The sequence below is a fragment of the Hippichthys cyanospilos genome, chromosome 16 (genome assembly GCF_059441005.1).
Source record: "Hippichthys cyanospilos isolate Australia breed blue-spotted pipefish chromosome 16, RoL_Hcya_1.0, whole genome shotgun sequence".
In the NCBI taxonomy this organism is placed as follows: Eukaryota; Metazoa; Chordata; class Actinopteri; order Syngnathiformes; family Syngnathidae; genus Hippichthys; species Hippichthys cyanospilos.
Window position 1 is genome coordinate 1,267,182 of NC_142384.1, and position 14,899 is coordinate 1,282,080.

A 14,899-nucleotide genomic window follows, 5' to 3' on the forward strand; every position below is an offset into this window, starting at 1 on the left:
AAAATCTTAAATTTTTCACCGGGCCCGACAAATGTGCAAATTTTGGTGACTTTTCGTGCATGTTTAGGCCCTCAAAAATGGAAAAGCGCTGCACAGTAAATAATAATAATAATAATAATAACTAGAGCTGCAAGCAGCTATAAAGGGCCCTCGCAGACCTGTGCACGTTGGGGTATGAACAGGTCGGGGTATGCACAAGGACTAATAACGATGAAAAAGTAGTTGTAGATGACTTCAGTGCAGGACTCTTACCAAATATGTCAAAGTTAGACAAGGTGGGACAATGTGGGTGGAGTTACTGCAGCTTTTATTGTTCCAATTTTGTGACTTTCAATGCCATATAGGCCACACCCACTGTCGAAACATTGTACTGATTTGTGGAGGGCATAAGGCATGGCCACTGGCTTTTCAGAAAACATTTAAGGGATATCACTTCAAGGGGCTCAGCAGAGTACATAAAAACATTAAGGATTAGCTATATTTTTTGCTGCCACTAGGTGGCGCTCGTACTATGATAAAAAATAGGCTTCTAGGTGTGTTTCACATTGGACTCGCATCCCAAATATGAAGTTTTGCAAACATCAGATAATCTAGGTCCAATTACAGCAACTTTTATCGTTTTGGCGAGACATCAGACTTTGAGTTTGCATAGAGGCCACGCCCTTTAATGAAAAGTCATAAAAGTTGAGAACCTTAATGTTCCAATGTGTCATAGCTTTTCTGACCATTTTTGAGTTCATTTAGTCAAACAGGCATTTCACAGTACATAAAAGTATAAAAAATGAGATTTTTGTCCGCCACTGGGTGGCGCTGTAAATGATTTGAAAGTTTATCACATAGCTGGATTATTGCATGACTATTAAAGTCCCAGGAAAGTTTCAGATTGTTTGAAGCTGTCATAGCTGAATTATTAAGAATTTTGTCACTCTTGGCGAAGGAAGTATTAAACATAATTTGAAGCTCCGCCCGCATCTTTTATGTCAAGAGATCTTCACGATATTTAGACTATGTGTGCCCCTCAGTTGGATAATGATTCATGCCAAAGTTGAAGGTAATGGGGTGAATCGTTTAAGAGAAAAAGTCACTAGTTTGAGACCAGCTAATGTCTACGAATGGGACAAAACTGCACAATAAAAAAAATCATAACAATTTTTCTGTACATCCTAGCACATCACTTCTTTTGACTTTTTTGAAGGTCTTGCATTCCTTCATATGCCTACAAAGTTTCATAGCTGTAGGTCAAACCAAACAGGATTGACTGTAATCTTTCGACTAATGCCTTTTTTTGCAGCCACTAGGTGGCGCTAGCTTTAAACTGGAATATATTTTTGTCGATATGTTCAGGAGAATATTTTCATCCAATCTGTGAAATTGTGAGAAGATCAGAGCATCTGGGTCAAATTACAGCAACTTTTACTGGACAGATAAAGCTTCGGAATGAAAATGGTCATAGAGGCCACGCCCATTATCGAAACTTAGTAAAATTTGGTGGAGGTCAGCAGGGCTGTCTAGAGGCTTTTCAGACTTAATTTCAGCGATATTACTTCAAAGGGCTCAGCTAAACACATAAAAACGTTTAAAAAATGCTATATTTTTGGCTGCCACTAGGTGGCGCTCGCACTTTAACAAAAAATACGTTGATAGGTGTATTCCGCATTGGAAACCCATCAAATATATGAAGTTTAGACAAGATAAGACCATCTGGGACCAAACACAGCAACTTTGTTCGTTTTGGCGAGACATCAGACTGACATTTTTGTTTGCCACTAGATGGCCTTATAAGCAAATTGAAGATTTTTTTAAACACTTGTGTTAAGGGCTTTAGTCTCCATGTGTCTGTGAAGTTTCAGATTTTTCTAAGCTTGTATAGCTGAGTTATAAAGGTTTGTTTCACATGTGGCAAAGTAATCATCAAAGGCATAATATAAAGCCCCGCCCCCAACATATTTGTTGGCGGATCGTCACAAAAATTTGAACAATTGTGCCTGACAGTCAGATAAAACATCACAGCAAATTTGAAGTCGATAGGGTCAAGCTTTTGGGAGAAAAAAGGAGCAGTTCGGGACCTGCAAATGAGCAAAAACGGGCCAAAAGTGCACATTCAAAAATTCATAACTCTCTTTCTGTACATCTGAGCATATGGCTCGCGCTGACTTTTTTGTAGGGCTCGAGGTCCTACATAAGGCTACAAATTTTTGGAGCTCTAGGTCAAACGGGCCGGGAGTGAGAGGCCATTTTCCACTCATAAGGCCATTTTGGGGCCAATTACAGCCACTTTTTTCGTTTTGGCGAGTCATCTGACTTTGAGGTGGCGTGCAGACTACGCCCATTATCGAAAAGTCGTAAAATTTTAAAACCTTAATATTCCATGTCTTAATGATATTCTGACCAATTTTCATTTGTTTTACTCAAACAGACTGAGCACAATACATGAAAGTGTAAAAAATGACATTTTAATCAACCACTAGGCGGCGCTAGTAGGTTTTTAAAAAAACTTTTTTTAAAGGTGTTAAAGACATAAGTTTCCATGTGTCTATGAAGTTTTAGATTTTTTTAAGCTAGTACATCAAAGTTATTAAGGTTTTTGTCCCTCTTGGCGAAGGAAAAATTGAACACATAATTTGAAGCCACGCCCCTATCATATATGTCAGCGGATCTGCACGAAATTTTGCCCACTTGTGCCCCTATGTGTGAATATGGACCACAGCAAATTTGATGGCGATTGAGTAAAGCGTTTAGGAGAAACAAGGAGCAGTTTGGGACCTGCAAACGTGCAAAAATGGGCCAAAAATGCACATTCAAAAATTCATAACTCTTTTTCTGTACATCTGAGCACATGGCTCGCGCTGACTTTTTTGTAGGTCTCTAAGTCCTACATATGCCTAAAAATTTTCGTAGCTCTAGGTCAAACGGGCCGGGACCAGGTGCACTTTTTCGACCTTAGGTGGCGCTGCAGAGCCTTTTTTTTTGCATTTTTTTGGGAAACACAAAAATATCAAATTTTTCACCGGGCCCGACAAATGTGCAAATTTTGGTGACTTTTCGTGCATGTTTAGGCCCTCAAAAATGGAAAAGCGCTGCACAGTAAATAATAATAATAATAATAATAATAATAACTAGAGCTGCAAGCAGCTAAAAAGGGCCCTCGCAGACCTGTGCACGTTGGGGTATGAACAGGTCGGGGTATGAACAAGGACTATAAATGATGAAAAAGTAGTTGTAGATGACTTTAGTGCAGGACTCTTACCAAATATGTAAAATGTAGACAAGGTGGGACAATGTGTGTGGAGTTATTGCAGCTTTTATTGTTCCAATTTTGTGACTTTCAATGCCATATAGGCCACACCCACTGTCGAAACATTGTACTGATTTGTGGGGGGCATAAGGCATGGCCACTGGCTTTTCAGAAAACATTTAAGGGATATCACTTCAAGGGGCTCAGCAGAGTACATAAAAACATTAAGGATTTGCAATATTTTTTGCTGCCACTAGGTGGCGCTCGTACTATGATAAAAAATAGGCTTGTAGGTGTGTTTCACATTGGACTCCCATCCCATATATGAAGTTTTGCAAACATCAGATCATCTTGGTCCAATTACAGCAACTTTTACCGTTTTGGGGAGACATCAGAGTTTGAGTTTGCATAGAGGCCACGCTCTTTAATGAAAAGTCATAAAAGTTGAGAACCTTAATGTTCCAATGTGTCATAGCTTTTCTGACCATTTTTGAGTTCATTTAGTCAAACAGGCATTTCACAGTATATAAAAGTATAAAAAATGAGATTTTTGTCCGTCACTGGGTGGCGCTGTAAATGATGTGAAAGTTTATCACATAGCTAAATTATTGCATGACTTTTAAAGTCCCAGGAGAGTTTTAGATGGTTTGAAGCTGTCAGAGCTGAGTTATTAAGATTTTTGTCACTCATGGCGAAGGAAGTATTAAACATAATTTGAAGCTCCGCCCCCATCTTTTATGTCAAGAGATCTTCACGATATTTGGACTATGTGTGCCCCACAGTTGGATAATGATTCATGCCAAAGTTTAAGGTGATGGGGTGAATCCTTTAAGAGTAAAAGGCACTAGTTTGAGACCAGCTAATGTCTAAGAATGGGACAAAACTGCACATTAAAAAAAGTCATAACAATTTTTCTGTACATCCTAGCACATCACTTCTATTGACTTTTTTGTAGGTCTTGCAGTCCTTCATTTGCCTACAAAGTTTCATAGCTCTAGGTCAAACCAAACAGGATTGACTGTAATCTATCGACTAATGACATTTTTTGCAGCCACTAGGTGGCGTTAGCTTTAAACTGGAATATATTTTTGTCGATATGTTCAGGAGAATATTTTCATCCAATGTGTGAAATTGTGAGAAGATCAGATCATCTGGGTCAAATTACAGCAACTTTTACTGGACAGATAAAGCTTCGGAATGAAAATGGTCGTAGAGGCCACGCCCATTATCGAAACTTCGTAAAATTTGGTGGAGGTCAGCAGGGCTGTCTAGAGGCTTTTCAGACCTAATTTCAGCGATATTACATCAAAGGGCTCAGCTAAACACATAAAAACGTTTAAAAAATGCTCTATTTTTGGCTGCCGCTAGGTGGCGCTCGCACTATAACAAAAAATACGTTGTTAGGTGTATTCCGCATTGGAAACCCATCAAATATATGAAGTTTAGAAAAGATAAGACCATCTGGGACCAAACACAGCAACTTTGTTCGTTTTGGCGAGACATCAGACTGATATTTTTGTATGCCACTAGGTGGCTTTATAAGCAATTGAAGATTTTTTTTAAAACATGTGTTAAGGGCTTGAGTATTCATGTGTCTGTGAAGTTTCAGATTTTTCCAAGCTTAGAAAGCTGAGTTATAAAGGTTTGTTTCACATGTGGCAAAGTAAACATCAAAGGCATAATATGAAGCCCCGCCCTTAACATATTTGATTGCGGATTGTCACGAAAATTTGAACAATTGTACCTCACAGTCAGATAAAACATCACAGCAAATTTGAAGTTGATCGGGTCAAGCGTTTGGGAGAAAAAAGGAGCAGTTCGGGACCTGCAAATGAGCAAAAACGGGCCAAAAGTGCACATTCAAAAATTCATAACTCTCTTTCTGTACATCTGAGCATATGGCTCGCGCTGACTTTTTTGTAGGGCTCGAGGTCCTACATAAGGCTACAAATTTTTGTAGCTGTAGGTCAAACGAGCCGGGAGTGAGAGGCTATTTTCCACTCATAAGGCCATTTTGGGGCCAATTACAGCCACTTTTTTCGTTTTGGCGAGTCATCTGACTTTGAAGTGGCGTGCAGACCACGCCCATTATCGAAAAGTCATAAAATTTTAAAATCTTAATATTCCATGTCTTAATGATATTCTGACCAATTTTCACTTGTTTTACTCAAACAGACTGAGCACAATACATGAAAGTGTAAAAAATGACATTTTAATCAACCACTAGGCGGCGCTAGTAGGTATTTAACAATGACCAGGTGCACTTTTTCAACCTTAGGTGGCGCTGCAGAGCCATTTTTTTTGCATTGTTTTGGGAAACACAAAATTATCCAATTTTTCACCGGGCCCGACAAATGTGCAAATTTTGGTGACTTTTCGTGCATGTTTAGGCCCTCAAAAATGGAAAAGCGCTGCACAGTAAATAATAATAATAATAATAATAATAATAATCCGGAGAAAAACAAGAGGGCTCTCGCAGCGGTAGCTGCTCGGGCCCTAATAATAATAAGAATAATAATCTGGAGAAAAACAAGAGGGCTCTCGCAGCGGTAGCTGCTCGGGCCCTAATAAGAATAATAATCCGGAGAAAAACAAGAGGGCTCTCGCAGCGGTAGCTGCTCGGGCCCTAATAATAATAATAATAATTCGGAGAAAAACAAGAGGGCTCTCGCAGCGGTAGCTGCTCGGGCCCTAATAATAATAATAATAATAATAATCCGGAGAAAAACAAGAGGGCTCTCGCAGCGGTAGCTGCTCGGGCCCTAATAATAATAATAATAATAATAATACGGAGAAAAACAAGAGGGCTCTCGCAGCAGTAGCTGCTCGGGCCCTAATAATAATAATCCGGAGAAAAACAAGAGGGCTCTCGCAGCGGTAGCTGCTCGGGCCCTAATTACAGTTTGGAGTGAGGACTTTAAATGCCCCATTCAGAGTCCTCACTCTCTGCAGTGATTTGGGTTAAAATAATAAATTCTTATTCTTTGTTTTTTAAAGAAGATGAAGTGGAAAAAGGTGTAAGTGTGTCACCTAGTACACAAATATATGATTAGTTATTCTCTAAACATAGCAGAAAGGGTGGTCCCCACTACTTATCTGGAGTTACTCTGTCCTCACTTGCCCAGGAATGTGTGTGTGTGTGTGTGGAATAATTTGAAACTGTCTACAACAGTGGTCCTTTTGATCACCGCGGCTTTATATTTAGACTGCGGGGGGGGTGCTATCTGCTCTAAAAAAAAAAAACACATCATCCTTGTCGCTATGCCTCAGATTTATATTGCGGACCGGCGGGGGGTGGGAAGGGTGGGGGGGGGGGGGGGCTGGTTCCTTTAAAAAAAAAAAAACACATCACAAACGTATGGACGGGGTATGGTATGGACTTTTTGTCCACTTTCTTTTTAATCACGAGAGGAGAGGGGAGGGGGGGGCGAGCTTGTTGTGCACTTCACGGTAGATCCGGAAAAAAGAGCATTGCTGAGAGCTTTCACTTTTCTGGGATGTGACAGAGCCAATATTTTCACGGACAGCAACTTTATTCTTTGCAGCAATACTCGCCTGCCAAAAAATAAAAGTTGCAATGTCGCAGTCGAGTGGCCGAGACCGTGCTAAATATTGTGCTGACAATGCTGCGCTATCGTTAGTTTAGCACAGTAACTACGGTTCAACAGTTGTTAAGTGAAGCAAACGCTGCACATACCAGTTGTCCCAAGTTCTCGCTTCCGCCTTTCGACAAGCCAGGTGAGGGCTCTTGCTTGGCTCTCTTTCATATTGAAAGCTCAGCTGGCCGTGTTGGATCGCTCCCGGTGACCGCAAAGCGGCCGCCATGATTTATTCCTGCCCCCTGCGTGAGCTGTTGAATGTTACCGAAGTTGATTGGCTGTGGCAACTCAAAACGCGGAAAAAGTAAATAAAAAATAACTTTACTCGAAAGGCGCTTCTCGTGACCATGCGCGGCCATTTGCGTTGCTCCATTCGCATCCATCGCGTCGTCCGACGTGCTTTCGCGCCCAGTCACGTGAACTCCATTGACTACAATACAAAATGCTTCGCTTGTTCGCCACGTTCGCGTTCGTTGCACACGTACCATTAAACTAAATCATCTCCAAAACATTATTTCGTGTGCAGCCCACGCGGCCAGGTACCAGTTGATCCACGGACCGGTACCGGTCCGCGGACCGGGGGTTGGGGACCACTGCTCTACAATATGGACAGTCTGATTGTGGAAAGGTTTCAAGCTATGTCAGCCTGCACAATACCAACCAACCAATAACCCCAGGGTGATGTCCTACCTTTTTCAGCAATATCAAAAACGTTAGTGTTAGTTACCAACCATGACAATGTAATTTGATGTGGAGAGAAATTAAACAAATGAAACTAAGACAAATGAAACTAAGACTTAGAAGTAAAAATGTCTTCATGTTTCTGTAAACAATTGTTTGCAAAAATATTTTCTGGTGTTCGTTTTGTAGAGTCCTCAATCAGTCCTCAATGAAAATACTTAATGGAACTCATTGCCAGTACCTAATGTAAGGAATGGAATTTCTCAATGAACTGTCAAACTATGGTTATGTTAAAATAAAAGAGACGAGAAAAATATTACTCGGCCTTTAAATTAAATCCAGATAAAGTGGAGAGGCTGCCCAAATTTACAATAACTTATCTGCTAACCATGAACTTGAATCAGCTAAAGATTAAAGTCAAGCAATACCAGTTATTATTACTTGAAATTATGTCAAATAAACTCCTCTGGCTGATTGGTATACTGCTCACTCTCTATAGGGGCAAGGATATCTTTATTGGTATGACTGAAGATGAAGAATTTGACAGATGTGGAAAAGATTAATCAAGAATACATTATGAGTTCAGGTGTAACACAAAATACATGGTAGTCTGCTATTGGTCAGCACACGGGGTCACAAAGATGGCTGCCTAAAGACTTTTATTTCATGTGAGAGTGCTTTCAATATTGTATTTATTGTGCATTTTAGTGCTTAATTCAAACTTGAATTGGTTAACCATTGGTTCCAAGGTTGCTAATAACGTCATGTCACTTTGAAGGTAAATAAATCCTTTATATATTTTTTTATTTATTATGTTATTTAATTGTATACATGTTGTCAGAGAAATCTCAGAAAAGAAGACGGACAAGCCTAGCTGCTTAAACAGCAAAAAGAGTAACTCAGACCAGCCAAGATTGAATTTTCTATGCCGGGCATAGGGAAAAAAGCTTGGGCAAATGAACTCGTGGGTCTTCCAACGCTAGTTTCACTGCCCAGCCGCCCCCCCCCTGGCTTTTATTGAGCAAAATCATAGCAGATTACAAGACACAACAAGAGAGCCAGCCGGGCGCCACCGGCAGCTGGGCCAAGGTCCCGGCTCACACTTTCGTGCGTCAACAGCTCTATCTAAGGACAGGGTCAAAATGAACTAGGATTGCATAAATGGGTAACAATGAAATAAGCACATAATGATAACAACCTAATATATGATTCCCTTCACACATGTATATTATACATAAGTGGCACTTACTACACTATTTATGCCATTATATCATCATATTTATATCAATTTGTCATATGTTTGTTTCATATGTATGTCAATTTTTATGTTTTTATCTGGGGTTTTACACACATGAGCTAATTAACATAGGTTTGGATTGCCTGCCATACGACGAATTCGCATTACGATCCCAACCACGGAATGGATTAATCTCATATACCGGGGGCCCACTGTATTTGCTCTACTAGTTTGTTTTCCTTAATGTACAGTAATGTGTCGTGTAACCTGATATATTGAAATTTGCAAAGATACTGTAAAATTGTACATTGAGATTTTGCCTTATGATTGAGCATACGCTATTTGAGATTTTAGCACTGGCTAAAATTACAACTATAAAATCTGTTTCAGGAAAACAATCACTTATTCACGCCCTCTCATTTTCTCTATCTCAGGGGGAGTCAGTCAGGTATTTCCTGGACAATTTGGAAAAACTTGGACAGTCGGTAAGTCAGAAGTCTCACATGGCTGGAGAGAGTTTTCTTGGTAAATTAAAATAGTTTTCTTCATTTCCAGTTGTCAAGAATATTTCCACTAATGCCATTTGCCTGCAACCTTCATTACACACTGACATGAATCATTTCAAATTTAATTATGTTAGAAAAAATAATCACATTTTGAGCAGTATCATGAACATCATCATGTGGATGTGCATGACGAAAACTTTTTTTCCTTTTTAAATTAAGCACACTCAGTGATGTTTAGTTGTGGTCGTGCAACAAATGTTCTTAAATGGAGATGATTTAAGCTTCCTAGATTTGTAATGCATTTATAAAGTCATTAGTCAAAACACAAAACATAAAAATATAAAATTTTTCACCGGGCCCGACAAATGTGCAAATTTTGGTGACTTTTCGTGCATGTTTAGGCCCTCAAAAATGGAAAAGCGCTGCACAGTAAATAATAATAATAACTAGAGCTGCAAGCAGCTATAAAGGGCCCTCGCAGACCTGTGCACGTTGGGGTATGAACAGGTCGGGGTATGAACAAGGACTATGAATGATGAAAAATTTGTTGTAGATGACTTCAGTGCAGGACTCTTACCAAATATGTAAAATTTAGACAAGGTGGGACAATGTGGGTGGAGTTACTGCAGCTTTTATTGTTCCAATTTTGTGACTTTCAATGCCATATAGGCCACACCCACTGTCGAAACATCGTAGTGATTTGTGGAGGGCATAAGGCATGGCCACTGGCTTTTCAGAAAACATTAAAGGGATATCACTTCAAGGGGCTCAGCAGAGTACATAAAAACATTAAGGATTTGCTATATTTTTTGCTGACACTAGGTGGCGCTCGTACTATGATAAAAATCAGACTTGTAGGTGTGTTTCACATTGGACTCCCATCCCATATACGAAGTTTTAAAAATACCAGATCGTCTAGGTCCAATTACAGCAACTTTTACCGTTTTCGCGAGACATGGGATTTTGAGTTGGCATAGAGGCCACGCCCTTTATTGAAAAGTCATAAAAGTTGAGAACCTTAATGTTCCAATGTGTCATAGCTTTTCTGACCATTTTTGAGTTCATTTAGTCAAACAGGCATTTCACAGTACATAAAAGTATAAAAAATGAGATTTTTGTCCGCCACTGGGTGGCGCTGTAAATGATTTGAAAGTTTATCACATAGCTGTATTATTGCATTACTTTTAAAGGCCCAGGAAAGTTTCAGATGGTTTGAAGCTGTCATAGCTGAGTTATTAAGATTTTTGTCACTCTTGGCGAAGGAAGTATTAAACATAATTTGAAGCTCCGCCCGCATCTTTTATGTCAAGAGATCTTCACGATATTTGGCCTATGTGTGCCCCTCAGTTGGATAATGATTCATGCCAAAGTTGAAGGTAATGGGGTGAATCCTTTAAGAGAAAAAGACACTAGTTTGAGACCAGCTAACGTCTAAGAATGGGACAAAACTGCACATTGAAAAAATTCATAACAATTTTTCTGTACATCCTAGCATATCACTTCTATTGACTTTTTTGTAGGTCTTGCAGTCCTTCATTTGCCTACAAAGTTTCATAGCTGTAGGTCAAACCAAACAGGATTGACTGTAATCTTTCGACTAATGACATTTTTTGCAGCCACTAGGTGGTGCTAGCTTTAAACTGGAATATATTTTTGTCGATATGTTCAGGAGAATATTTTCATCCAATGTGTGAAATTGTGAGAAGATCAGATCATCTGGGTCAAATTACAGCAACTTTTACTGGACAGCTAAAGCTTCGGAATGAAAATGGTCGTAGAGGCCACGCCCATTATCGAAACTTCGTAAAATTTGGTGGAGGTCAGCAGGGCTGTCTAGAGGCTTTTCAGACTTAATTTCAGCGATAATACTTTAAAGGGCTCAGCTAAACACAATAAAACGTTTAAAAAATGCTATATTTTTGGCTGCCACTAGGTGGCGCTCGCACTATAACAAAAAATACATTATTAGGTGTATTCCGCATTGGAAACCCATCAAATATATAAAGTTTAGAAAAGATAAGACCATCTGGGACCAAACACAGCAACTTTGTTCGTTTTGGCGAGACATCAGACTGACATTTTTGTTTGCCACTAGATGGCCTTATAAGCAATTGAATATTTTTTTAAACACTTGTGTTAAGGGCTTGAGTCTCCATGTGTCTGTGAAGTTTCAGATTTTTCTAAGCTTGTAAAGCTGAGTTATAAAGGTTTGTTTCACATGTGGCAAAGTAATCATCAAAGGCATAATATAAAGCCCCGCCCCCAACATATTTGATGGCGGATCATCACAAAAATTTGAACAATTGTGCCTCACAGTCAGATAAAACATCACAGCAAATTTGAAGTCGATCGGGTCAAGCGTTTGGGAGAAAAAAGGAGCAGTTCGGGACCTGCAAATGAGCAAAAACGGGCCAAAAGTGCACATTCAAAAATTCATAACTCTCTTTCTGTACATCTGAGCACATGGCTCGCGCTGACTTTTTTGTAGGGCTCGAGGTCCTACATAAGGCTACAAATTTTTGTAGCTCTAGGTCAAATGGGCCGGGAGTGAGAGGCTATTTTCCACTCATAAGGCCATTTTGGGGCCAATTACAGCCACTTTTTGCGTTTTGGCGAGTCATCTGACTTTGAGGTGGCGTGCAGACTCCGCCCATTATCGAAAAGTCGTAAAATTTTCAAACCTTAATATTCCATGTCTTATTGATATTCTGACCAATTTTCATTTGTTTTACTCAAACAGACTGAGCACAATACATGAAAGTGTAAAAAATGACATTTTAATCAACCACTAGGCGGCGCTAGTAGGTATTTAAAAAAACGTTTTTTAAAGGTGTTAAAGACATAAGTTTCCATGTGTCTATGAAGTTTTAGATTTTTTTAGGCTAGTACATCAAAGTTATTATGGTTTTTGTCCCTCTTGGCGAAGGAAAAATTGAACACATAATTTGAAGCCACGCCCCTATCATATATGCCAGCAGATCTGCACCAAATTTTGCCCACTTGTGCCCCTACGTGTGAATATAGACCACAGCAAATTTGAAGGTGATTGAGTAAAGCATTTAGGAGAAACAAGGAGCAGTTTGGGACCTACAAACGTGCAAAAATGGGCCAAAAATGCACATTCAAAAATTCATAACTCTTTTTCTGTACATCTGAGCACATGGCTCGCGCTGACTTTTTTGTAGGTCTCTAGGTCCTACATATGCCTAAAAATTTTCGTAGCTCTAGGTCAAACGGGCCGGGACCAGGTGCACTTTTTCGACCTTAGGTGGCGCTGCAGAGCCATTTTTTTTGCATTTTTTTTGGAAACACAAAAATATCCAATTTTTCACCGGGCCCGACAAATGTGCAAATTTTGGTGACTTTTCGTGCATGTTTAGGCCCTCAAAAATGGAAAAGCGCTGCACAGTAAATAATAATAATAATAATAATAATAATAATAATAAGAACTAGAGCTGCAAGCAGCTATAAAGGGCCCTCGCAGACCTGTGCACGTTGAGGTATGAACAGGTCGGGGTATGAACAAGGACTATGAACGATGAAATAGTAGTTGTATATCACTTCATTGCAGGACTCTTTCCAAATATGTAAAATTTAGACAAGGTGGGACAATGTGGGTGGAGTTACTGCAGCTTTTATTGTTCCAATTTTGTGACTTTCAATGCCATATAGGCCACACCCACTGTCGAAACATCGTACTTATTTGTGGAGGGCATAAGGCATGGCCACTGGCTTTTCAGAAAACATTTAAGGGATATCACTTCAAGGGGCTCAGCAGAGTACATAAAAACATTAAGGATTTGCTATATTTTTTGCTGCCACTAGGTGGCGCTCGTACTATGATAAAAAATAGGCTTGTAGGTGTGTTTCACATTGGACTCCCATCCCATATACGAAGTTTTAAAAATATCAGATCATCTAGGTCCAATTACAGCAACTTTTACCGTTTTGGCGAGACATCGGATTTTGAGTTGGCATAGAGGCCACGCCCTTTATTGAAAAGTCATAAAAGTTGAGAACCTTAATGTTCCAATGTGTCATAGCTTTTCTGACCATTTTTGAGTTCATTTAGTCAAACAGGCATTTCACAGTACATAAAAGTATAAATAATGAGATTTTTGTCCGCCACTGAGTGGCGCTGTAAATGATTTGAAAGTTTATCACATAGCTGTATTATTGCATGACTTTTAAAGTCCCAGGAAAGTTTCGGATGGTTTGAAGCTGTCATAGCTGAGTTATTAATATTTTTGTCACTCTTGGCGAAGGAAGTATTAAACATAATTTGAAGCTCCGCCCCCATCTTTTTTGTAAAGAGATCTTCACGATATTTGGACTAAGTGTGCCCCTCAGTTGGATAATGATTCATGCCAAAGTTGAAGGTAATGGGGTGAATCGTTTAAGAGAAAAAGGCACTAGTTTGAGACCAGCTAATGTCTAAGAATGGGACAAAACTGCACATTAAAAAAGTTCATAACAATTTTTCTGTACATCCTAGCACATCACTTCTATTGACTTTTTTGTAGGTCTTACAGCCCTTCATTTGCCTACAAAGTTTCATAGCTGTAGGTCAAACCAAACAGGATTGACTGTAATCTTTCGACTAATGACATTTTTTGCAGCCACTAGGTGGCGCTAGCTTTAAACAGGAATATATTTTTGTCGATATGTTCAGGAGAATATTTTCATCCAATGTGTGAAATTGTGAGAAGATCAGATCATCTGGGTCAAATTATAGCAACTTTTACTGGACAGATAAAGCTTCAGAATGAAAATGGTCGTAGAGGCCACGCCCATTATCGAAACTTCGTAAAATTTAGTGGAGGTCAGCAGGGCTGTCTAGAGGCTTTTCAGACCTAATTTCAGCGATATTACATCAAAGGGCTCAGCTAAACACATAAAAACGTTTAAAAAATGCTATATTTTTGGCTGCCACTAGGTGGCGCTCACACTATAGCAAAAAATAAGTTGATAGGTGTATTCCGCATTGGAAATCCATTAAATATGTAATGTTTAGAAAAGATAAGACCATCTGGGTCCAAATACAGCAATTTTGTTAGTTTTCGCGAGAAATCAGACTGACATTTTTGTTTGCCACTAGGTGGCCTTATAAGCAATTTAAGATTTTTTTAAACACATGTGTTAAGGGCTTGAGTCTTCATGTGTCTGTGAAGTTTCAGATTTTTCCAAGCTTGGAGAGCTGAGTTATAAAGGTTTGTTTCAAATGTGGCAAAGTAATCATCAAAGGCTTAATATGAAGCCCCGCCCCCAACATATTTGATTGCGGATCGTCACGAAAATTTGAACAATTGTGCCTCACAGTCAGATAAAACATCACAGCAAATTTGAAGTCGATCGGGTCAAGCGTTTGGCAGAAAAAAGGAGCAGTTCGGGACCTGCAAATGAGCAAAAACGGGCTAAAGGTGCACATTCAAAAATTCATAACTCTCTTTCTGTACATCTGAGCATATGGCTCACGCTGACTTTTTTGTAGGGCTCGAGGTCCTACATAAGGCTACAAATTTTTGTAGCTCTAGGTCAAATGGGCCGGGAGTAAGAGGCTATTTTCCACTCATAAGGCCATTTTGGGGCCAATTACAGCCACTTTTTTCGTTTTGGCGAGTCATCTGACTTTGAGGTGGCG

At 39.5% G+C, this 14,899-nt stretch overlaps 1 protein-coding gene across 8 annotated transcripts in view; it reads left to right on the forward strand.

The window, feature by feature from the left end:
• gna13b (guanine nucleotide binding protein (G protein), alpha 13b) overlaps nucleotides 1-14,899 on the forward strand; it is a 155,287-nt gene that overhangs the window by 42,381 nt on the left and 98,007 nt on the right. For 7 of the 8 annotated variants that reach the window (XR_015868192.1, XR_015868188.1, XR_015868187.1 and 4 more), the window contains exon 3: nucleotides 9,187-9,237. The exons of the other annotated variant lie outside the window; for it this stretch is intronic. Coding sequence is in view for 1 of the 7 variants with exons in the window: in XM_088437206.1 (XP_088293332.1) it covers nucleotides 9,187-9,237 (51 nt within the window). In the remaining 6 variants the exon portion in view is untranslated. The remainder of the gene's footprint in view (nucleotides 1-9,186; nucleotides 9,238-14,899) is intronic. 8 annotated transcript variants of the gene reach the window in all.